The 24,852-nt window shown below is 42.4% G+C and overlaps 1 protein-coding gene across 1 annotated transcript in view; it reads left to right on the top strand.

The window, feature by feature from the left end:
- The window catches only part of TAF2 (TATA-box binding protein associated factor 2), a 61,571-nt gene that overhangs the window by 1,817 nt on the left and 34,902 nt on the right, over nt 1–24,852 (top strand). Inside the window, exons 2-12 of the mRNA XM_083749013.1 lie at nt 769–823; nt 4,777–4,937; nt 12,370–12,488; nt 12,986–13,127; nt 14,086–14,317; nt 15,438–15,622; nt 16,958–17,071; nt 17,508–17,607; nt 19,849–19,934; nt 21,624–21,759; nt 23,721–23,875. Of these exons, the coding sequence (XP_083605139.1) occupies nt 769–823; nt 4,777–4,937; nt 12,370–12,488; nt 12,986–13,127; nt 14,086–14,317; nt 15,438–15,622; nt 16,958–17,071; nt 17,508–17,607; nt 19,849–19,934; nt 21,624–21,759; nt 23,721–23,875 (1,485 nt within the window). The remainder of the gene's footprint in view (nt 1–768; nt 824–4,776; nt 4,938–12,369; nt 12,489–12,985; nt 13,128–14,085; nt 14,318–15,437; nt 15,623–16,957; nt 17,072–17,507; nt 17,608–19,848; nt 19,935–21,623; nt 21,760–23,720; nt 23,876–24,852) is intronic.

Consider the following 24,852-nt stretch of genomic DNA (forward strand, 5'->3'; position numbering starts at 1 on the left):
GTAATAATAATAACAACAACAACAACAATGAAATACGTCTTCCATCGGCCTGGGTTGCCTCAGCCACTGTCAATTATTCCTATTGGTTTGAGGCTATTTAAGAATATATTTTATCTCAGTTTAACGTCTCATGTTATGCTATTGCATTGACTTCAGAATACTGTACTTTTGATACAGAAAATACTGGGAATTATCTACATTTGTTTCTGGTGATGGCTAATTGTGATGTGAAGTGCCAAACAATCTGAGAACTATAGAGGAAAAAGGGTGTTAAAACTAATGCATGATTGTAGTTGGCTGCTTTGGGTTGGAATTGCTGGGGTGGATGTGTTTTAACTAGAATCCCACCCAGGAGAGAAGCTTCATTTGTACATGTCTAGCTGCTTGAGTATATAATGGAATATTAGAAAATTTACTGATATTTTTGAACCCACAACTGATATTATAAATTGTTTTCTATTAATGCAGATAATATTTTCTCAGTATATATAGAAGGAATCTTCTCTATTTGTTGCAGTGTTAAATGTGGTGCATACTCATACGTACAATATAGGCATTGTTTACTTGATATCAGCTTGATACTTGGCCACTTATGGAGGGTGCAATAATTCTTTATGATGAAGTGCCCAGGATGGCTTGTGTCTAAAATCTGTTATGTGACACATGAGTGCAGGCAGACAGATGGTCTGATAACTTATTTTCTAGTTCTCTGCAAGGTTATACACATCAAGATCTTTATTTTGAATTTTTTCTTCCTTTCCCCAGCACAACCCACCAGGTGGTCTGTATCAACAACATAAATTTCCAGAGAAAATCTGTTGTTGTAAGTATACAGTGGTACCTCGGGTTACAGACGCTTCAGGTTACAGATGCTTCAGGTTACAGACTCCGCTAACCCAGACATAGTACCTCAGGTTAAGAACTTTGCTTCAGGATAAGAGCAGAAATTGTGTGGCGGGGGCACAGCCGCAGCGGGAGGCCCCATTAGCTAAAGTGGTACCTCAGGTTAAGAACAGTTTCAGGTTAAGAATGGACCTCCAAAACGAATTAAGTTCTTAACCCAAGGTACCACTGTATTGAGGGGAAGGGACTATAGAGCTCGAAGGAAGAGTATATGTTTTGTGTACAGAAGGTCCCGGGCACAGTCCCTGGAATCTCCAACAAAAAGAACCAGGTACCAGGTGATGGGAAATATTTTCTGCCCAAGACCCCAGAAAGCCACTGCTAGTTGGACCAGGCAGTCCTGAACTAGTTGGACAAATAGCGTGACCTGGTATAAGCCAGCTTCCCATGTTCCTATTTAATTAACGTAGTGAAAGTTTACATCATAAGCCTCTACTCTTCTGGCTATTAAGGGATTCACTTTTATAGTTGGTTAATTGTGTTTTCTTCATGCTACGTATGCCATGCATCCCACTTTGTGACATCAAACAACCTTACATTTCTGTAATATTTACAAAATATCAATGGCCAGAGAGGTTATTCTAGAGGAGTTTTATCCTTTTCTTTAGCTGCCTAGCCTATCCTTTTGTTTTTTACCATCAAGCTGGCCTGCAACTGCCACTGATTGACAATTTTAGAGTTTGCTTGCAGAAGTGCTCAAAAGTTTCATGCTACCTCAATTGACTTTAGTGAGAGTTTACCCTGAACTGAAGTGTGTTAAAATGATTGCAATCACAACAGCAGGGAATTGTTTATGGAGCCAAAAAAGCCACACCTAAGAAGTGTGAAGGATCAGCTTCACTGCCAAGACCTCCGGGATAGATTAGGCATAAACCATTCAAATATTAGAAATATTGAAACCAGATGAACTTTGCATTTTCCCATTGGTTATTTATTTATTTAAGATGGGCCCAGGTTAATAAACAGCAAAATTTATTTCTGAAAATAAAATCTTCAAAACGCATCATAAAAAGAAAATAATAAAATTCACTTAACATGCAATACCCTCTTAAAAGAGAAAATATTGTGGTCTTTTCCAAAAGCTGCCACAGGGAGGCTCAGGTATGTTTCTGTTGGAAGGGAATTCCACAACTCCAAAACCATTATGGAGAAAAACTTGTTCCACTTTCTGGTATAATTGATATTGAGATGGTTGGTTTTTGACAGGATTTTTGTGTTTGATCTTAATAGCCAGATTGGCTCTTAACAGGAAAAGTATTTCCTGAGATATGCAACATTAAAGCCATTGCATAATTCTTTATTTGGGGGGGGGGGGGCAGGGTGATGATCCCACTTCATCTACAAATTGTAAATATGGTAGTTTATAAATAGTGTTAAAAGTCATTGCCATCACACTGAAAAGCTAAAAGGCAGAGGATGCAGTTTTATTCAGGTTTTATATGTTGATACTGTTCCACACCTTTTTATATAGGCCTATTTTTATTGATATTTACATAAAAAATGTGGAACGATATCAACATATAAGTACTGTTCCACACTTGACAGGGTAGGTTGCTGTGTGCTGAAAGCCGTTTATGAGCAGTCCCAAAGAGCATATTGCAGTAGTCCATCCCGATGTTTACAAATAGAGGGAAGAAAATTCCTGTCTCCTGAAATGAGTTATCGAGCAAATAAAACATGAATGACTGAATTCTTGTTTGGAGGGTCTAGCACAACATCCTTGTGTTGATAGAGATTGATGGATTTCAGTGCAAAATTCCTTCATTTTTCATGAGCTTTTGTGTTCCCAGGAACCCGTAATATATTCCACATGCTCTGTTTTTATGTGCTTACCCCCCGGGCTGCAGATGAATGAGTGCCACCAACCAAGTTGTGTCTCTTGTTTCCTCGGTTTCATGGGGGAGAACTGAATAGTTATGTTAGGGTGGAGTTTTGTTTTTTAGGTCAAAGCGAAGAAGGCTTTGATGGGATTGTGATCCTGCCTCCAGTTGTTTGTTGCTATATCTTCACATGTACTGTGAAGGAGCTGTGGTTGGGTTTAGTATCTGAGTAGCTTCTCTGGGAACACGGATGAAATTTTAGTGGAAAAATCTTCACAGTGTGATGTAAAAGTATATACTTAAAAGTCCCTCTAAAATGCCCAAATTATTCTACATGTACAGATGTAATCATGTTGAGCTATGCAAGAGCTCAGTCCTTCCCCACCCTGCACACACACAAACCATTGGTGGCTGGAGGCGGTTAGGCGGTTAGGAGCACTGTCTGTGGGTAAGGTTTTGCAGTGGTGGCCCCTGCTACAGTCAGGTGGGCAGAAGGCCCTTGAAAGGGGCCTTTTTGGGTGGGGGAGAGCCCTGGTCACCTGGGGTCTGCTGGATCAGAAGCTCTGTGGATCCCCTCAGCTCTACCAGGCTGAAGCTGATGTAGCAATAAAAACAAAACTTGCCACCCCAACCTTCTCTGTTGGCAGGGTTTGGAATGCATCTGTGAACCCGCTGCTTCCCTCCTTTGCAGCACCACCATTCCAGTCATTTCCATCTTCACTTTGGATTGCTTTGCCTATCGGTTAAATTATCAGGCAGGTTAAGTCAGCCACCATTGGCCCTCCAGGTGAACTGCAGCTCCCATCATCCTTGGCTACCTGCCATGGTAGCTGGGGCTGAGGGGTGGGGGTGTAGTTCAGTGACATTTGGTGGGCAAAAGGTTCTCCACACCTTCCCTAATCCATTATTCTGAGGACCTGGTGCCCGCTGTCTCCATTTTCATTGGCCACATTTTCTTACAGTGCTGTATGCCCATGACAACATTTCTGGTTTAGCAAGGAAACAGGAGTAAAAAAAGATGCAGGAACCATGGCACAGGGAGAATTGATACGGTGTGATAGATTTCACTGGAACTGGATCAAGGAGACGTGGTTTCAATTCCTTGCTCAGTTATGAAACACGCTCGGTGACGTTGGGCCAGGCACCTAACTCATAGGGTAGTTGTGAGAAAAATAGGGGCGCTCTCATAAGTGCTGCTGTGAGCTTGGAGTTATAAGTGTGAACAAATAGGAAGGGGAGAACCAGAGACCAAAAGGTCTGGTTGTGTCTCAGGACAAGCAGCATTTTTAAGTCTTGTCCCAAGTCATAAGGTGTGCTCCGTTAATTTACAGTGACTGGTTGAAAGCACTAATGTATTTCTGTGAGCCATGGCAGTATCACAAGCTATGTGACCCAAAGCAGTATCACAAGTTTTGAAAAGTGTAGGAATGTGCCCCCTAGTTTCTGTGAAGGAGAGTTCTCCTGTGAAGGAGAATCATGGCGCCTCATGCTGGATGTAGGGTGGCCAAAAAACAAACACACAAACAGGGCTCCTGTACCTTTAATATAGGGATGGGGTGCTGGTGATTTCAGATATTAGACTGTAGACCATCTTCCCTGAGCATTGGCTATGCTAGCTGGGACTGATGGGGGCTAGAGTCCAAGGACATCTGGAAGACTACAGGCTTCCCACCTCTGCTTTAATAGTTGCAACAATGACAAGCTGCAGCTGGTGAAATTCCTCCTGCACAGCTGCTAAAGATGTAAGAGCCCTGTCCTCATTTGCATCTGGTCAGCCTAGCTGTACATAGGACATTCTTTGTTGATTGAAGGGAACATTGCACTCTTGTTACTTTCTCACTTCTGACACAGAGTGTGTCCTTAACAAGCAGTATGAGAAGCAATCTGGTGAGAGCTGGTGTGCTTTTTAAAGCTTTCAGTTGATGCACAAGGAAACTCATTTTGAAGCTATAATAGTATTTATAAAGCTAAACTGCTTTGGAACGAAAACTTCTGCAGTTTAAGAAGAAAATATATGTTGTGTCCCTGATGTTGTTCTTTTAAATCTGTGCAGGGTTACGTGGAGCTGACAATATTTCCCACAGTTGCGAATCTGAATAGAATCAAGCTGAACAGTAAACAATGTAGGATATACAGAGTGAGAGTCAACGATCTGGAAGCAGCTTTTATTTATAATGACCCCACGCTGGAGGTTTGTCACCATGAGTCGAAACAGTAAGTAAATAGTTCATAGTTGCTACCGTCTCTGGAATAGTGATCAATATCTTTTTTTGATAGGGTATGAAGTGAGCTTTGAGTCATGAGTGTTCTTGAAGAACAAGATTGATCAACACATTTAATAGGTGTCAAAAGTGAAGTAATGACGGGAAGTCTTAGTATTTCACAAATCTGAAGTTTTTGAGATAATATAGAACATACGAAGAGTCCGGGATCAAGCCAAAAATCCATCTAGTCTAGCAGCCTGTTCTCACAGCGGCCTGCATTGCTTACTTTCAGACAATGCACAGGCAAAAGAAAATGCTGCGCTTGACATCTTGATAATGTTGATTATCAACGATTGGGCAGCCTTACCCAGCTGTCAAAGGGGCCCATGGTTTGAATTCAACCTAGTGGCTAGATCCTACTGTCTCATGGGCTGATCCTAACCATACTGACCCAAAATGATATGACATGGATTTCAATGGAATGGTTCCAAAGAATCATGTTTCAGATTACAGCCTCGCTCTGAAATATGATAACTAGGGCTTTTTTCAGGCGGAACTCATTGGAACTCAGTTCTGGCACCTCTCAACTGTGCGCCATTGTCATTCTGAGAGAATGAAGGAGGTGTTCATAATGAGTTCCAGCACCTCATTTTCCAGAAAAATAGCACTGATGAGAACGATAGCATTGGCCTGTCTTGCAGGATGGTTGGAAAGATTATTGAGATAAAGTATGGGAAGTGCTTTGACTACTTAGGGAAAATGTTACAGTGATGCTAAGTATTTCTTTTAGTGGACATTGATGGGAAATGATGGCACATTCTTACACTTTAGGTTCCTGCTGCCTACCTGACTCCCAATGGCACCATACCCTCTTGTATAAAAAGGATGCACGTGCAAGCAGAGTCTCTGGGTGGTACAAATAAAGCTTTGCTGGATTTATTTAAGACATGTCTTTGTGGAGGAAGACAGTGCTTTCCCACCAAATCATAGAACTGTGGAGTTGGAATGGACCACCAGGATCATTTAGTTCAACCCACTACAATCCAGGAATTTTTGGCCCAACATGGGGCATGAACCCACAACCGAGATTAAGAGTCTCGTGGTCTACCAACTATCCCGGTTTGCAATAGCAAGAATTGCCATTCTGGATACAGTGGTACCTCGGGTTACATACGCTTCAGGTTACAGATTCCGCTAACCCAGAAATAGTGCTTCAGGTTAAGAACTTTGCTTCAGGATGAGAACAGAATTCATGCTCCGGTGGCACGGCGGCAGCGGGAGGCCCCATTAGCTGAAGTGGTGCTTCAGGTTAAGAACAGTTTCAGGTTAAGAACGGACCTCCGGAACGAATTAAGTACTTAACCCAAGGTACCACTGTACATAGTAATGTTGCATATCTGAGCCAACAGGAAACAATCAACTCTTACACCCACAATTTACAAATACTGTACGTGTATTTTTGAGTAAGACACCTAAAAAAGATTTCTTCTATGTAGTATCTTTATATATTAAGGGTGTGGTGAAAGAGGCCCCAACTAGTTTAACTAGCTGAAATAATAATTTGCTGGAATAGTCTAGATTAACTATGCATCTTGCCAAATAAATCTGTGACAGATGTACAACCCAGAGAAAGGTTTTTTGTTTTGTCACAACAAAGGCCAGAGTCTCTCTTAGCAAAACAGTACCCCTGGCCAAAGTATATCTTTATTTTTGATACATTTTTATTTTTAATAAAAGTCTACATGTGCCTAACAAACTCCATTTTCAGCAGTATGTAAGAAGCTTCTAAGAGGCTTGCACTGGTTTTAAGTTGAGACTTGGGCCTTCAGTGTCAGTAAGTGCCACGGAACTTTAGTGTTAAATACAAATGAATATGTAGTGAAAAGATGTCAATCCAGACCTCCACTTCTCAGCTGCTACCATGTGTATGGAAAGTAAGCATACCCATAAGACACCCCCTCCACCATAATGGTCCTCTAAATAGATTCCTCTACAGTGAGTCACATATTTGAACAGGACCAATGCACATGTGAAAAAGAGAACAAAATAAATAATGGTTTCTGTGAAATACTAGCCTCTGTTCCAAGGAGTCTACCTCTCATTACATAAAATATGGCCCATTTCTGTCTGTGAACCCACTGGTATTTAGTATCTAACCACAAGTTCCCTCTAGATACAGACATTTCGGAAAGCTGTCCCTTGGTGATAATTAGAGACAGAATATTCCTGTATCATATTTACTTTAAAGTAAGTTGATTTCAATATCCCTGAAATTCATATTGAAGTTGAGACTTGTGTTGTTTATTATTTCTGGTGCTTATTATGTGTGATAATCACTAAAAGATTTAAAATATGAAAATGCCATTAGGGCAAGGCACAAATTAAGAATCGCTTTACGGATGGTTTCTTTTTGCTGGGCTTGCGTCTGATTCTGGAAAGAATTAAGTGTACAGATAGACTGCATTTACTGGCATAGCATACGATTTGTTAAAGATGGTAAAACAAAATAAAATAAAAAGGATTGCAGGGAGCTTCAACAGGACCTCTCCAAAGTGGCAGTAAAATAGCAAATGTAAAGTGTAAAGTGATAAGTTAGCATGTGGTAGTTCTGACTTGAAATATAGTGGTACCTTGGATCTCAAACTTAATTGGTTCTGGAAGTCTGTTCAAAACCAAAGCGTTCCCAAACCAAGGCGCACTTTCCCATAGAAAGTAATGCAAAATGGATTAATCCGTTCCAGACTTTTAAAAACAACCCCTAAAACAGCAATTGAACATGAATTTTACTATCTAACAAGACCATTGATCCATAAAATGAAAGCGGTGATCAATTTTCTGTACGATAAAGTAAATAAGACAGTATTGTAGATGATTTTTTTTTTCTTACCTGCACTGATGATAGTCATTGTTTGGATGGGGGGCTTTTATCCATTTTTGCAGTCACACATCAATCAATCACTCATAAAATGAAAAACAAGCCACAGCCACAAAAATGAAAAAGCCACACAAACAATAACACAAAAAATAGAAAAAACAAAAGCACCAAATATCTCCTCAGAACACTGCAATCAGAAATGGAAGGCTTTAATTATGATGGGAGGGCCTTCAATTAGCTGCTCAAGGATACAAATGGGATGAAAAAACCTTTATTATGATGCGGGAGACTTAAATTTGCTGTGCAAGATGAAAAAACAAGATGGAAAAACCCTTAATTACTATGTGGGGGACTCAAATGAGCTGCACAACAGTAAAAATGAAAGCTCATGAGCACGTTTCGCTTCCAAGGCAAAGTTTGAAAACCAAAACACCTACTTCCGGGTTTGTAGTGTTCGGGTACTGAGTTGTTCGGGAACTAAGCTGTTCGAAAACTGAGGTACCACTGTAGTGGGTATCCTCTTGTTGTTCCTCTTGCTACTTAGCTGGTAGTAACATGCTCCAAGCCTTCAGATTCGGATAGATTTCAACAACTAAAAAAGCAAGATTGGAAAGCTAGGGCTAATTTGCACACCATGAAAATTCCTTCCAGTAGCACCTTAAAGACCAACTAAGTTAGTTCTTGGTATGAGCTTTCGTGTGCATGCACACTTCTTCAGATACCATACTTCTTCAGATACTTCTTCAGATACTTCTTCTTTATCTGGAGAAGTGTGCATGCACACGAAAGCTCATACCAAGAACTAACCTAGTTGGTCTTTAAGGTGCTACTGGAAGGAATTTTTTTGTTTTGACTATGGCAGACCAACACGGCTACCTATCTGTAACTTGCACACCATGAACATTGATTGTTGTTGATCATCTCACTCTATGACTCCTTTCTGAGTGTATGAATTGACTCCATGGAAGAGTACCATGTTTTATGAAGGCATGAGATGGTAGTGAAAGTTCTGCCTGTGATGTTTGAGCTGGAATTTCTTATTTATACATGCAAGTCACCACCTGTGCAGCAGCCATAGTATTATCAAAGGCTAAAAACTGAGCTAACATGTTTTCTTAATAAATGGTCAAAAATTCTTTCTGGCTTGAAGTTTGTCCTTCAGGACTGAGGTGTTTACATCCTCTGGACTATGCATGAATAATCAGTTTAGCCTTTTGAGTTTTCCAAGTTAGATTTCAAAAATTCGAAATGAAGTTTACTCAGTATGTGGTGGGTACGGAATGAGGTGGAAGGAAAGCTTTGAAATGAGGTCATGTCTGATTTTTGTGAGGTTTTAATTTGGCTCAAACCCTTTCATTGTACATAACCCTCCTTTTCTGTGGAAGATGAGTTGGTGTGGGAAAGAAAGTATTGTGACTTCTTTTTTGTGTTCGAACCTTGTGGATAGTGCTCATGTTGGGCATATTGTAAAAAAGTAAGCTATAGTGGAGCAACTAATAAACCTTTAAGTCAAATGGGGAAAGAAAGGGCAGTTTTATTCCCTCCTTTTTGTCGCTGAATTTTATTGACTCATTTCAGGCATGATATTGCTAGTTTTGAAAAGTATCTCTTAGGAGATGAACTTGAGCTCATTGAGGAAAGAAAGCAATGCTACATATTTGTAAAACTAGTTCTGTCAAGAACTTGCTGTAGGATTCCAACTAAGAAAGGTATTCTCTGTTCTTCATTAGATCAGCCTTTAAAAGACTGTTAAGGGTATGGTGCAAAGCCACCCAGCCAAGGAGCTCAATTGACTGTGAAATCACCACCATTAGAGTGCAACAGGATGTAGATGAGCTGGCGGTAATGAATGGGATTCGTTGTGGCTTGGTTTTGGAAGGTTGCTTTTTTAACTCTGAGTTTCCATGCGTTTGCGGCCTGAAATGTAATATGCAAAATGTTAAAACTGAACATACAGCTCGCACATTGTATATTATCATCCATTTAGGAAAAGATCAGCACCACAATAAGAATGGTTTCAGTAATATAAGGCAGTCTGTAGTAGACAGCAGGTGGCGCTGTGGTCTAAACCACATAGCCTGGGGCTTGCCGATCAGAAGGTTGGCGGTTCGAATCCCTGCGACGGGGTGAGTTCCCGTTGCTCGGTCCCAGGTCCTGCCAACCTAGCAGTTTGAAAGCACGTCAAAGTGCAAGTAGATATATAGGTACCACTCTGGCAGGAAGGTAAACGGTGTTTCTGTGCACTGCTCTTGTTCGCCAGAAGCGGCTTAGTCATGCTGGCCACATGACCCGGAAGCTGTACGCCGGCTCCCTCGGCCAATAAAACGAGATGAGCGCTGCAATCCCAGAGTCGTCCATGACTGGACCTAATGGTCAGGGGTCCCTTTACCTTTATAGTAGGGATGGGTGCTGTTAGATTTTCAACATCACGGTGTATCACCAGCCAGACATCATGGTTCGGCGACATACTGCGAGGTTGAAACAAGTTGCGTTGTCCGCAGCCAGCCTCAGCAGCATCTGATTGCTCATATGGGGGTGGGGGGGAGGCTTCTTCCACCCCCCATCTGAACCATCTGATGCCACAGCAGCATTGGGTTTCGCGCAGCTGTGGCGTAGAAGAAGCATCCCCCCTCCCACCCCAGCTGAGCGATCCAATGCTGCTGAGACATCAGGGTCTCTCAGATGAGTGGGCAGTTTCATGGAGCCCCCATCCTGCTGCCATTGCCGGACTGGGGGCTACATTAAATGCTTTGCTGAAGGGAGCGACAACTGGGTGCCCCTCAGCCAAGCAATTTAAAGATGCGGAGGGAGAAATAAGCTGTATCGGCACTCACTGATGCAGTTTGTTTCTCCTTCTGCAGTGGTTTGAGGGCAGACCACGATGTCGGTTTCACTCAGTGGTATATCGCTGATGAAACCGCCGTGCTCCTGAGTCCCTCGGCTGGCAGGGCAACTTCATCCAGGGGGTGCTGCTAGCGGAGGGACACGGAAGCACGGCGGTTTCATCAGCGATATACCGCTGAGTGAAACCGACATCGTGATCTGCTCCTCATGCTGGTCCTGGGCAATAAATCAATATATCTCCCAGGCTAGTCCGTAGTTCAGGGGTCAGCAAACCTTTTCATCAGGGGGCAGTCCGCTGTCCCTCAGACCTTGTGGGGGATGGACTATATTTTTTGGGGGGGGGGGGGAATGAACGAATTCCTATGCACACTGGGAAGAATGGGGCAGGGAAAGGGCAGGCATAATGGAATGGAATGGAATGGAATGGAATGGAATGGAATGGTGTGCATTAAAGCAGTGTGGGGAAGGCTCCTCAACAGACAAGATCACCCACCACCATGCTGCTCATCCTTCCGCCACCCCCCAAAACACACACATACACACACACACAGACCCACAATTGCCCCACGGAGAAAAGGGTGGCAAGTTCAATATGCAGAGAACGGCCGAGGCAAAGGAGGGGTGGCGGCTCCGGAGAAGCGGCTCCAGGGGGGGTAGGGCTAGAAGAAGAGGCAAAGGGGGCAAGTACTCTTCCTCCCCACGCAACCCCCAGCCCCAGCCACCTTCTCAGTTTGCCGCCTGCCTCATTCGCCGAAGGGCTGGCGGTGGTGGCACGAAACGGGCTTCCACCCCACCTAGAGAAATAGGGCATTCTTACCTTCCCAGGGACTGCCGCCGCCACCACCGCCGCTGCTGCTTCTCGTAGGCAAAGCGAGCTCCTCCGCTCCGCCCTTTGGGCCATAGGAGCACCAGGTCGGAAATGGGAGGAAGAGGCTAAGCGGCGGCGGCTCTGCCAATCAAACACCACACCTGGTTTACCTTTGCCAATCAAATGCCACTGAGGTAAACCAGGTGCGGCATTTGATTGGCAGAGAAGTCCCTGCACCGCGCTGAGGTAAACCATGCACGGCGTTGTGATTGGCAGAGCCGCCACCGCTCAGCCTCTTCCTCCCACCGTCATCGCCGGGAGTCTCGGCTTCGCAGCAGGTTCTTAAATGGCCGGATTTAGGACGCGGGGGCCATAGTTTGCCAACCCCTGCTATAGTTATCCAGACCATTATTTTGTCAAATGTGAGGAGGCAGAATAATACTCAGCCTACTTTCTGGCAATCATGCTGGCTGCTGATTTGGCTTCCTGGCCTAATTGATGGTGCTGGATCCTACCCTTTCGACGTCTTTTGTGGCCTGGGACTGACATATTTTGGAGATTCCCTCTCTCCATACGTGCTTAAGTCTCCAGTTCCATTGTGTAGGGCAGACCCTGCTCCGTGTGCCCTTGCCACATGAAGTCAAGATAAGTGGAGCGATGGAGAGGATTTTCACTGCAATTGTCTCAAGCTAATCAAATGACTTTCTCAGTTAAGCTTTTCTTGTGACATTTCAAAGAGGGTGTACAATCTGCCCATGAGTGTTGAGGTGGCATTTCTAAGTGGTTACTGTTAGAGGTGACAATTTTAAGCACTTCTGTTGTGGGCATTTTTTACCTGCTTTTTTGCAGCATGTGAAGTCCCTTGACCCCCGAATCCTTTTTTTGAATTTGAACTCTGAGTCCTTTGTGTTGCAGGAGAAATCTCAACTACTTTTCCAATGCGTATGCTGCTGCAGTCAGTGCTGTGGACCCGGATGCTGGAAATGGAGAGCTGTGCATCAAGGTGCCGTCAGACCTTTGGAAGCACGTCGATGGTAAAGACCAGAAACCCTTAAAATGAAAGTGCTACAGACTTGCTAGCGATCTAGAATAGTTTTCCAGGCCTTGCTGCACTTTGGCAGGGCTTCAATGGCCCTGCAATGCTGGTGGAGCGCTTTTGATTTTGAGGCGTAGATCAGGCAAGCTGTTTGATTATGTGAATTGCGGCAAGTTCTTAGGAGTTACTTCAAGCCTCATAGACTAGCTTCTGTGTACAGAAAAATATATACCAAAATAAATAATCTCCTGCACATATTTTCAATAAAATGTGTTTTATAATAGAAAATTCTTCTTTCGCTTTGAGAGTCCTGGGTCATCATCAAAGATCTCACCTTCATTCTTTCATCTTTTTCTCTTGCTTAGTTCACTGAAGTTCTGAGTACAAAGTGGTTTTGCAAGTTAATGAATAGTTAATGGTGGGTTTGCCACGTTTCTTCCAGAAATGCCAGATTGATACATATTTTATTACGTGGTTGCTCTTTTACTGCTGCAGAATTAAAAGTCTTGAAGGTACATATCAACTTTTCTCTGGACCAGCCAAAAGGAGGCCTTCATTTTGTGGTACCCAACGTGGAAGGAAGCTTAGCAGAGAGAGGGGCCCATGTCTTCTCTTGCGGGTATCAAAATTCTACAAGGTGAGAGTTGCAGAGTCTTATGCTCCCATTTCCCATGGGCCTTGAAATCGAAGAGTGCTGTGAAAGTTGGAAATCAGGTCCTATTTTGCTTTACGGTCATTTAAGAATATTTTAAGACCATCCAGACATGGCATTTTTCTTACATGGAAGAAAACAAATAACCCATGTGTGCACCCATTGCCAATGGGCAGCTTTTCAATTGATGGTCATTCAGAAAAATAGATATTGTACGTGCTGCTCAGTAAATATAGGGTCAGTTGACCTGTGGTGCTTCATTACCCTCCCTTTCTTCTCTTTTGAATAATGTATATTTAATTTCCAGAGCTATCAGAGTCTGATTTATCATTGTTAAAATGAACGAGAAAGCACCTAAGACTGGCGGTCTGTCTGAATAGAAAAGGACAAATTTTAGTGTTTTACCTGTTTAGCTTTCCATTTTTTATATGTTATGCCACTTCAAGATAACTGGAATAGATTCCCTATCCCCACCCCTGTTTTTTTGGGGGGGTGGTGGTGGAGGAGGAATTAATCTGTACATTCCTGTATCATCAACAACAAGAAGAACAAAAAACAAAGGACTGAAGACATCACTGTTGGACCCCGGGAGCTGTCTTGCCAAGATGCAAACATATTTCCAGTGTGCCTTGCAGTGTACTTTTCTGAAGGGCAACTTTCGAAGCCTCCCCAGACTAATCAGTCTTTCAGTATTGTAGAAGTGAGATTCTTATCGTGGAGTAGCAGCCTCACAGGAGTCCTAAACTGGCTATCTTTTTGTAGTTCTCTGTGTTTATGCATTGACAGAATGCAGTTATCAAAGATTTGGGAAGGGTCAGCTGCTTGCAGGATTCTACTGTTTTAGTAAAGCTAAGGCCCCAGATGCCTACACATCAAGTACTGCAACATTTGTCTTGGATTGGGAAGATGATTATGATTTTTAATGACTTCACTTTCTCTCCAGGTTTTGGTTTCCTTGTGTTGATTCATACTCTGAACTATGCACATGGAAACTGGAATATACTGTGGATGCCACAATGGTGGCTGTCTCAAATGGAGACCTGGTGGAAACGGTGTATACTCATGATATGAGAAAAAAGACCTTCCATTATATGCTGACAATTCCAACTGCAGCATCTAACATCTCCTTGGCCATTGGACCATTTGAAATCCTTGTTGATCCCTACATGCATGAGGTAATTCTTTTCATAGGCAGCCTCTGTGTGGCACTTCTCGGCCTCGGTCCTGTATACCTGAAGGAGCGTCTCCACCTCGCATCGTTCTGCCCGGACACTGAGATCCAGCGCCGAGGGCCTTCTGGTGGTTCCCTCATTGCAAGAAGTGAGGTTACAGGGAACCAGACAGAGGGCCTTCTCAGTAGTGGCGCCCATCCTGTGGAACGCCTCCCTTCAGATGTGAAGGAAATAAGCAGCTATCTTATCTTTAAAAGACAGCTGAAGGCTGCCCTGTTTAGGGATGTTTTTAATATTTAATGCAGTATTGTTTTTAACACTCGATTGGAAGCCGCCCAGAGTGGCTGGGGAAACTCAGCCAGATTATTTATTATAAATAATAAATAATAAATTATTATTATTATTATTATTATTATTATTATTATTATTATTATTATTATCCTATTCCACGTGATTTGTCCTGGTGTGAGGTTCTTGGGTGGTTATTGATTAGGGTTTTACTCTTGCACTATTGGTCATATAGGATTTTTCAGTGATATTTTTATTTGTCCTGTTATATTTCTTAGTTCTTAAGAAATCATGTTCCCTGTCCTGAATGCCTAGAGATAGAATAACAGCTAAAATAAGTTCTCAACAGCCAGAATCATAAAGTCAGAATATAAATTTATCGCTCTATTTGTATTACTATTTCCCCTCACTATTGCTTTATAAAAGTTTTGTGTGTTGTCGTAAGTCTGTTGCCTTATCTTTGGGAAGTACCAATTCTTGCTGTAACTTGCAGTCGATTCCAATTGCTGGAAGTTCACTACTTGAAAGCTGCTACTTTATGACACTTCATACTGCAGATAGGCTGTTGTATGTAGCCTCAGGCTGTGCCTCACGGTAGCTGTTTTCCTGGATCTCTGGAAAGCTGTGGAGGACTAGCAAAGCTGCATAGCCAGTTCACCACCTCATGTTCTGCATCTCTAAGCTATATGCTTGCAGTGATGGTGACCTCAGGGTCAAACTTGCTAATCTTTATATTTTCCATTGGCAGCGTTTTCTAATGTTCACTTTTAGCTATTTGCTGACTTGAATTTGGTTTTGTTTTTTAAAAAAGGTTTCTCCTTTGTTGTTGTTGTAGGTGACTCATTTCTGTTTACCCCAGCTTCTCCCGCTGCTCAAACACACCACATCTTATCTCCATGAAGTATTTGAATTCTATGAAGAGATACTTACGTGCCGCTATCCTTACTCCTGTTTCAAGACAGTTTTCGTAGACGAGGCCTACGTTGAAGTAGCTGCTTACGCTTCCATGAGCATTTTTAGGTAAGTACTTATAACTAACTGGGACACAGGTGGCGCCCTGGGTTAAACCACAGAGCCTAGGGCTTGCCGATCAGAAGGTCAGCAGTTCGAATCCCCGCGATGGGTTGAGCTCCCGTTGTTTGGTCCAAGCTCCTGCCCACCTAGCAGTACGAAAGCACGTCAAAGTGCAAGTAGATAAATAGGTACCGCTCCAGCGGGAAGGTAAACGGTGTTTCCGTGCATTGCTCTGATTCACCAGAAGCAGCTTAGTCATGCTGGCCACATGACCCGGAAGCTGTTTGCGGACAAATGCCGGCTCCCTCGGCCAATAAAGCAAGATGAGCGCCGCAACTCCGGAGTTGTCTGTGACTGGACTTTTACCTTTACTCATAACTAACCCAACTAAAATGAAGTGATTTGAGAAATGCACAGATATCCATCACACTTAATCGTATCTCATGCTGGCAGAGAGATACTTCAGTCCAAATCACTAGAGGTTTTTTGTGTTTGCTGTTTTGTCTTTTTAAAGGAAACTCAGTGCCATCATTTATGTTCATAGGACCAAGGATAGCATTATACTGGGACCTGGGCTTTTGGCTGAAACTCAGCTGCGTACTTTCAGGGGATGCCTTTGAGCTGGCTCCACATTTCAATTCAGTTTCCAGCTTATAAAATGATGCCAAAGGTTGTCATAGAATCAACTGAGATAAGAATTGTAAATAACATGGCAGCACCAAAACGTTAAATGCCTGTGACATTTATTATTATTGCCAGATTGACTTCAATCCAATGCATAGTAATATCAATAATAATAGTAACAACAACAACAATTTATTATTTATAACCCGCCCATCTGGCTGGGTTTCCCCAGCCACTCTGGGCGGCTTCCAACAGAATATTAAAATACAATAGCCTATTAAACATTAAAAAGCTTCCCTAAACAGGGCTGCCTTCAGATGTTTTCTAAAAGTTTTCTCTTTGACATCTGGTGGGAGGGCGTTCCACAGGGCGGGTGCCACTAACAGCTAGTTTTAGAAACATAGGGTGCTTTAAAATGTTCCCAATTTTAATTTTGCGACCACAGTCCAAAGTGCATTTGGCAAAGGAGGGATGCAGCCGTGATTTTTACTCTGAGTACACACACCTGTTGGTTCACACTTAGTGATTGTTTGGCTTCATGTTGCATGTGAAGCTGACCCATATAAGACTTAAGAAAGCTGTTTTATACTTCTCTTGTTAAAATTCTGCTATTATTTGTTCATGTTTACTTGATTAAACTGAGGTGGAGGGTTTTGTCTCTCCTGAAGATTTTGTTTGCCACCGTTGTGCATATGCTTGTTTGTGTTTTCCCTTTAGCACAAACCTTTTGCACAGTGCAATGATAATAGATGAGACCCCGCTGACCAGGAGATGTTTGGCTCAGGCTCTGGCCCAGCAGTTTTTTGGCTGTTTCATATCTAGAATGTCTTGGTGAGTACATCTTAAAATAGATAACTCCCACGTCGAATTTTGGCTATGGGTATGTTAATCATTATAAAGCATAAATGCAGATAAATTCTATAGCTATCACAGCAATCATAGCACATTTGGGGTTTCTTAAATTTGCAAGATAACCTACAAGCTCTTAATGTCTATTTACTTACATAGATTTTTAAGTTTCTGTATGCTAGAGAATATTTTAAATAAAAATACCAAAAGATGTAGTTGCCTAGATTTTAATTACACTTAAGGCCTTCTCGAGTCACTTACTGCCAGGATATATACATCTGTTCTTGGTTCATTAGTCCTTTATTTATTTAGATGGTTAGAGTTGTTAGCTTTTAAAGTATTTTCACTAAGAGTGCATTCAGCATGGAGATTCTGTAAATCAAGAGGGGTTTTTCTTGCATTGCTTCTTCGCTTACAGGTCAGATGAGTGGGTGTTGAAAGGAATCTCTGGCTATATTTATGGCCTCTGGATGAAGAAAACCTTTGGTGTAAATGAGTATCGGCACTGGATCAAGGAGGTAATGAACCCCGATGGATTTTGAAAGCATCTTTATCCTTTTACACAGATACAAGGGGATGCACAAATGGAGCTATCCTTTCCATTGACACATTTTAAGGTGAAGCTGTCACAATTAAGTGGGAGATTACACAATACCTATGTGTGCAGTTCTAGAAATATTTGGCAAAACAGTGTTCCCTGGGTAACTGACCAGTGAAGCTGCTTTGGGTGACATCATCATAATTATTAATAATAATTTAGTATTTATACCCCGCCCATCTGGCTGGGTTTCCCCGGCCACTCTGGGCGGCTTCCAACAAAAGATGAGAAATACATTAAAACATCAGTCATTAAAAACTTCCCTAAAAAGGGCTGCCTTCAGATATCTTCCAAACATCAGATAGTTGTTTATTTCTTTGACATCTGATTGGGGGGGGGGGCATCCACAGGGTGGGTGCCACTACTGAGAAGACCCTCTGCCTGGTTCCCTGTAACTTCACTTCACTCAGTAAGGGAACCGCCAGAAAGCCCTCAGCGCTGGACCTCAATGTCCGGGCAGAATGATGGGAGTGGAGATACTCCTTCAGGTACACTGGACCGAGGCCATTTAGGGCTTTCAAGGTCAGCACCAACACTTTGAATTGTGCTCGGAAACGTACTGGGAGCCAAGGTAGGTCTTTCAAGACCGGTGTTATGTGGTCTCGGCAGCCACTCCCAGTCACCAGTCTAGCTGCCACATTCTGGATTGGTTGTCATTTCTGGGTCACCTTCGAAGGTAGCCCCACATAGAGCGCATTGCAGTAGTCTAAGCAGATGAGAGCATGCACCACTCTGGCGGTCTGTGGGCAGATAGGGTCTCAGCCTGCGTACCAGATGGAGCTAGTAGACAGCTGCCCTGGACACAGAATTGACCTGCGCCTCCATTGACTGCTGTGAATCCAAAATGACTCCCAGGCTGTGCACCTGATCCTTCAGGGGCACAGTTACCCCATTCAGGACCCGGGAGTCCTCCACACCTGCCCACCTCCTGTTCCCCAAAAACAGTACTTCTTGTTGGGTGTAGTGAAGGGTTAACCTTCTGTGTCTTGTGCCTGAGGGGACGGGCAAGGGCCGAGAATAGGACTTTTACCTGCACTTCTGTCTTGTCAAAATTCAACCTCAATCTGTTCCTCTGTTTGAGGAAGCATTATGTTATATTGGGTTGGCTACATAAGCATTAACAAAACAGGTTTTTCTCTCTCTGGAAGTGTGTTAGCAACCCACCATGCCACCCTTGGGTCAAGGTAATTACCCACCCTTGCAAGCCACAGGGTGGCACTAAACCCCCTCAGTGATGCCCTGCTGTAGCGACACAGAACAGCCACTCAGGTAGGACCCAGCAGTTCTTTCCCCACCCCTGCAGATGAGCATCCAATCATGTGAGCCCTGACTTGCTGTCTGAGGAAAGAACAGCCCAGAAACTGGTTTTCTACCTTAGTGAGAATTAGGCCTCTGTTTTAGGGGTCCTACACCCTTCTGCCAAGTGCATGGTTTATGAATTAGTCCAGACCATCTGCCTCTTTTCCTTGCGTGTCTTTATTATATCTGTCAACAAGTGTGATGGGTTTTGCCATAAAAAGCTTTCAAGTGATCTTGATTTAATTTTCTAACCCTGCACCCTGTCTTCATTTCCCCTTTTAAACAGCCTCATATGTTGTCGTTGGAATATTACACTGGGTTTTTTTACAGATCTGCCCCGCCCAAAAAAACCCACCCAATTTTTCAGTAACAGTTCACCCTGTTCACTGAGAGTAAGGTACCAAGCAGCAGATGGAAAGGAAGGCAAACTGCCTCTCTTTTCAAGGGTTGTGTAGAAAGTGTGTGTGTGTGTGTATGTGTTATAATTCATTCAGTGCTCTCTGACAATCACACATTGCAGGGGCAACTAATAGTGGTGCCCAAGCTGTCTCTTGGGCACCCCAGGATTATCTGAAATGCACTTGAAAAACCACAGTGGTGTGCAGTTCTGCTCTTTGCAGATAATGTTTGTGCCTGCTTATCTTTGATATGAAGTAGTGGACGTTGAGTTAAAAGGGGAAGGGTTTGTGATCTAAATGCACAGTATTCCCCTGGTGGGTACATTTGTAAGGAGGGGAAATGATGGAAACCAAATTGAATATGCTCATAATTTTAATATGCTTCAACAAGACCATGTACAGCTTGTCTTCTCTTTGTAGCCAAATACACCTTTGCAATATTGTTATTATTATTTGCATTTCAGGAACTGGACAAAATAGTTGTGTATGAACTGAAGACCGGTGGAGTCTTACTTCATCCAATCTTTGGTGGAGGAAAAGAAAAGGACAAGTATGTTTGGGAGATTTATAGGGCCAATAATACACACACACACACACACACACACTCTTCAGGCGAGTAATGAGATATTTGGCCAAAGGCTTCATTACCTCAGCTACGTAATGGTCCCATAAAAGACATCCTTGGTAAACATTTGCCTTGTTTGAATTACAGAATGGAAGTATATTAACAAAATATATGCTAAGTAGAGTAAAAACCTTTCCAAGGAAAGGGAAACTATTTTGCTACAGGTGTGAAAATCTCTTTAAAACACGCGTTCTGCTATTTTTACAAGCACTAGAGTCCTTCTAATGACTGATGCTCATCAGCTTTGAGCATACTGCAGTTTTTTTTAAAAAAAATTAGAGCATATGGCTGACGAACCTCATTCTATGTAGCCATATGGAGGGAGGTGACTTTATTGCTCATTAAATGGTGCTGAAATACTACATCCAGAGTCTTAAACTGGTTATATTGGGATGGCAACATGGATTTATAAGCAATATGAGATGAAAGGGAACAGTTGTTCAACTTGAGTTGCCTAATTCAAATGTCCAAGAATAGTTTTATTAAAGAGGCTTTAATTGAAAGCAAAAGGCCGCTTAAATACCTCTTCTCCAATATGTTATAGACCCTTTTCACTGGCTCCTTACCACTGGTTTGCTGCTTGAAGCACTGCTGGTTAGGCACTTTGGAGGTGCCTAGTGATGGCTAAGGATGGCTAAGATCCAGCAGCGAGATGACGGCTTTTGGTGGCTCAAAGGAGAGGTTCAGGAGTAACACGTGCTATTCAGAGTAGACCCATTGATATTAATGAATGTATCTAAGATAGGTCCATTAATTTAATTGTGTCTACTCTGAGTAAGGAGGGACACGGGTGGCGCTGTGGGTTAAATCACAGAGCCTAGGACTTGCTGATCAGAAGGTTGGCGGTTCGAATCCCTGCGACGGGGTGAGCTCCCGTTGCTCGGTCCCTGCTCCTGCCAACCTAGCAGTTCGAAAGCATGTCAAAGTGCAAGTAGATAAATAGGTACCACTCCGACGGGAAGGTAAATGGCGTTTCCGTGCGCTGCTCTGGTTCGCCAGAAGAGGCTTAGTCATGCTGGCCACATGACCTGGAAGCTGTACACCAGCTCCCTCAGCCAATAAAGCCAGATGAGCGCCGCAACCCCAGAGTCGGCCACGACTGGACCTAATGGTCAGGGTTCCCTTTACCTTTACGCTGAGTAAACTTAATTGAATACCACCCCATTGTAATTACTGCTGACTTACTTAGCGGAAAGGGTCTGCTCATATCTTTTTTAAAGTACTCAATGAAAGAGAATATAAGATAGTCATTATTTCTCCTCTTTCCTCCCTTCTGTGCTCCTGTCTGAACTGTTCATAGATTGTTACAGGCAGAAGTAAACTGCTGATGTTGAATGTTTAATATTTTGCAATTTACCCATATAGTTTTAGTTTTACCCAAAGTTTACCTGAGAATATTTTTTTAAAAACACTGAGTAAAATTTGTGAGCGTACTTCTTGAGCCCCTGTTCTTAATATAATCAGAGTTTTAATTAATACTTTTCAATTGTTGAATTAGGAGAATCCTGTCTGACTCTTTGAATTTTTACTTTTGAACTTTCTACTGTATGTGGGACTTACCCTTAAAATGCAAAATTAAATATTCCTGAAATGATACTGATTTTCATTTTCCAGCCCTGCATCACACCTGCATTTTTCTATAAAGCATCCTCACACATTATCATGGGAGTACTACACTATGTTCCAGTGCAAAGCCCACCTAGTCATGAGACTCATAGAAAACAGAATAAGCATGGAGTTCATGTTACAAGTAAGTGTTTGGACATTTTTAAAATTTCCTATTTATAATTACTTTTTAAAAAAAATAAAAAATACTTGAATTTCAGTGCCTTCCATAAAAAATGTGACCCTAAAAGCAGACTATGAAGCTTATTACCGTTATACACAACTGGATGGTGCCCTCAGACCATGAACTTCCTCTTGGCCACATAAGTTTTATGCCAACCATAATTGTGGGCTCTCTTTCTAGAGCAGACCCCCTCCCTTCCCCCCGCCTAATTAATGTCTGTACTGACATCAGCACCATCTTCAATTAATGGCTTTCAACAGGGGTGACTAAGATTTGGCACTCCAGGTTTTTGGACTACAGTTCCCATCAGCCCTAGCTAGTATGACCAAAAGTCAGGGATTGTGGGAGGAGTCCTGCAACATCTAGAGAATCATGGGTTAGCAACATCTTCCCCCTCTCTCCTTTTTTTAAAAACAAACTTTATTGATTTTTTTTTTAAATGACCAAAGTGTTGTCATCTAAGATAAATACATGTACAGGTGTTAAATCTTGTACACATGGCATCAAAGCAAGCTTGGAATATATTTTATGTTGCAGCTACCTCTGACTTGCTTAACCAGGGTTTGTAAACAAGAACATGGTTAACAAAACCTAGTTAAGAGGTTTAGCCTTTAACCAAAGCTGACATTGGTCATGAGCTATCCATTAAGCTTCAATCCCATGCATACTTAACCTTGAGAGTAAGCCACAATGGACTCACTGAGACTTACTTCTGTATAGGCATGTGTAGGAATGCATTGCTTTTCATGTCACTGCAGGAAGGTGGAAATTTTCTCCACAGTGTGTGATCCCACTGACTGCCCTTGATTATTTACCTAACCATGGTTAAGGGAGAGCCAGCATTTTGTTTTTGGTGCCCTAAACAATTTGTATTTATTTGTTATATTTGAGCCCTATGTCAGAGCATCACATACGAAGTTGTCAGATAGTGTTAGAGGCCTGCATCTGCTCCACTTCAGCATTATAGCTGCATCATATTGCCTTAACCTCACTTTCTCTGCAGCCCAGACTGCACGGGCACCTTTCAGCGTGGTTAGCTGTTTGTGTAATTGATTGGTGTGGTTTGGGCCGATTTATAACCACACCCGGGAAGCGAGGTTTCCTCTTTGCGTCATGGATCACATGTCATGGAAATCAGGCCACGGCTTACAAAAACTAGGGTACTCACCATTTACTTAAATGATTCAATCTGTTTCCTGCAGAGAACTGTTTTGTTCAATGGAAACGTTTTAGGTAAACACTTTCAGCAGCTTAATTTCTGCATATGGTAAAGGAAGCCACTTGCAGACAGTGACTATATCAAAGGTTATGAACCTTCACAGCTGAATGTGATTTCCAGTATAGAGACAGTGCTAGTAAATGCAATAAGCCAATGCAAGCAATAAGACAGAGCTGAGGATCCTGTGACCCTTTGGTTGCTGCTGGGCTGCATCTCTCATAATCCCTGACCATTGGCCATACTAGCTGAGGTTTGAGAGATTTGAACTCACAAGATCTGGAGGGCCACAGGTCCCATCAGAAGAGGCCACCAACTTATGGTCCTCTTTCCAGCTTCCAGAGGCATTGGCTGGCTGCTGTTGAAAGTAGGATGCTGTATAACATGGGACAGGGGTTTATCCAACGAGGCACCACATCAGCTTGCAAAAAAATACCCTCATCCTAGAGCTGACATCTTTTCTGTCATGTCTTCATTTCAAAATAGTTGCAGGAAATGCGACCATCCCCTTTGATAGAGATGTGGTTTGAAATCCTCTGCCCATCTAGCAGTGCACAGTTTGAACGTAATGTCTGAATCACCTTGGGTCCTACCTGATTTTGTTTCCAATGAACTGTACCTATGATATTACCATCACTGATATTTCTTAAAAGTTTATGATCACTGGGCCTGTTTTGATTACTAACCGAGGCTAATTTCACCATAGGTTTTCAACAAGCTCTTGAGCCTGGCCAGCACTGCCTCATCTCAGAAGTTCCAGTCTCATATGTGGAGTCAGATGCTGGTTTCCACATCTGGATTTTTGAAATCCATCTCCAATGTCTCTGGCAAAGACATTCAACCGTTAATAAAGCAATGGGTGTATCCTTTTTCGTTCTAGCTCCAGGCTAGTAACAAAGGAGATGAAAAATAGCTGTTCTTTGGCCCGTTAAATGAATACACCGGGACATAAGAAGCAGCCTTAAATGTTTCTAGAGAGTTTCAAATAGTGAAGTTTAAGATTTAGCTCAGATTGCTGTTGTCCCTTTTGAATTGCATCTCGTTGTGGCTGATTGTTTAGTTTTCAAGATGCTACTGTCGGAGGAGAAATGCCGCATTTCGTACCAGTGTGCGCTGTTCTGAAAGACAAACCACAGAGCCAAGCTACACAGCAAGGATCCAGAGGATTTTTTAAAACATTCTTAAGGCAGATATGGAAAATGCCACAGTCTGATGCATTCTTAGAAGTGAATTCCAAAAATTTCACCCTGGCACCAAAACACTTGGGTCTATGTACAAGTAGTTTAAATCACCCAAATGAATAGCAGAGAGATTGGCTGGTGCAGAACTCAGTTGGCAGTTGCAAAGCTGCCTGGCAATACTGATCTGGTGCTTTCAATAATATTTCAGTCCACCTTGATAAAGGCAAAATAGAGTTATATGGAGTGAAGTTCACAGAAACAAATGCAATTAGTGTCTGGTATTTCTATAGGGGCTCATTCAGAACTGTGGATTTCATCTACTATTCTGACACACTTTGTATACGGTAGTAGATTTTTTTCACAAGGAGAATTGTGCATCTGGAAGTCAGTTTCCAAGTTTCCACAAAGTCCTGTATGGTGGACAGAAGCACCCTGGAAAAGGGAGTCTTTTGTAGTAAATACGCAGAAACAAATAAGCTGTTCAGTAGTATGGATTCATGATTCCCTTTTAGGAGTTAGGATACACTGAAGGCTTTGCTAATCAAAGCAAAGCTTTTGCTTCCAAATGTTCATTATTTGACTTTCACAAAATCACTCTTTTGCTACTAAAATGCCCTCTTCTTTTTGTGTTAGACCAAATGCTTTAAGTAAAAGTCC

The sequence above is a fragment of the Podarcis gaigeae genome (assembly GCF_964106915.1).
Source record: "Podarcis gaigeae genome assembly, chromosome: 7".
NCBI lineage: Eukaryota > Metazoa > Chordata > Lepidosauria > Squamata > Lacertidae > Podarcis > Podarcis gaigeae.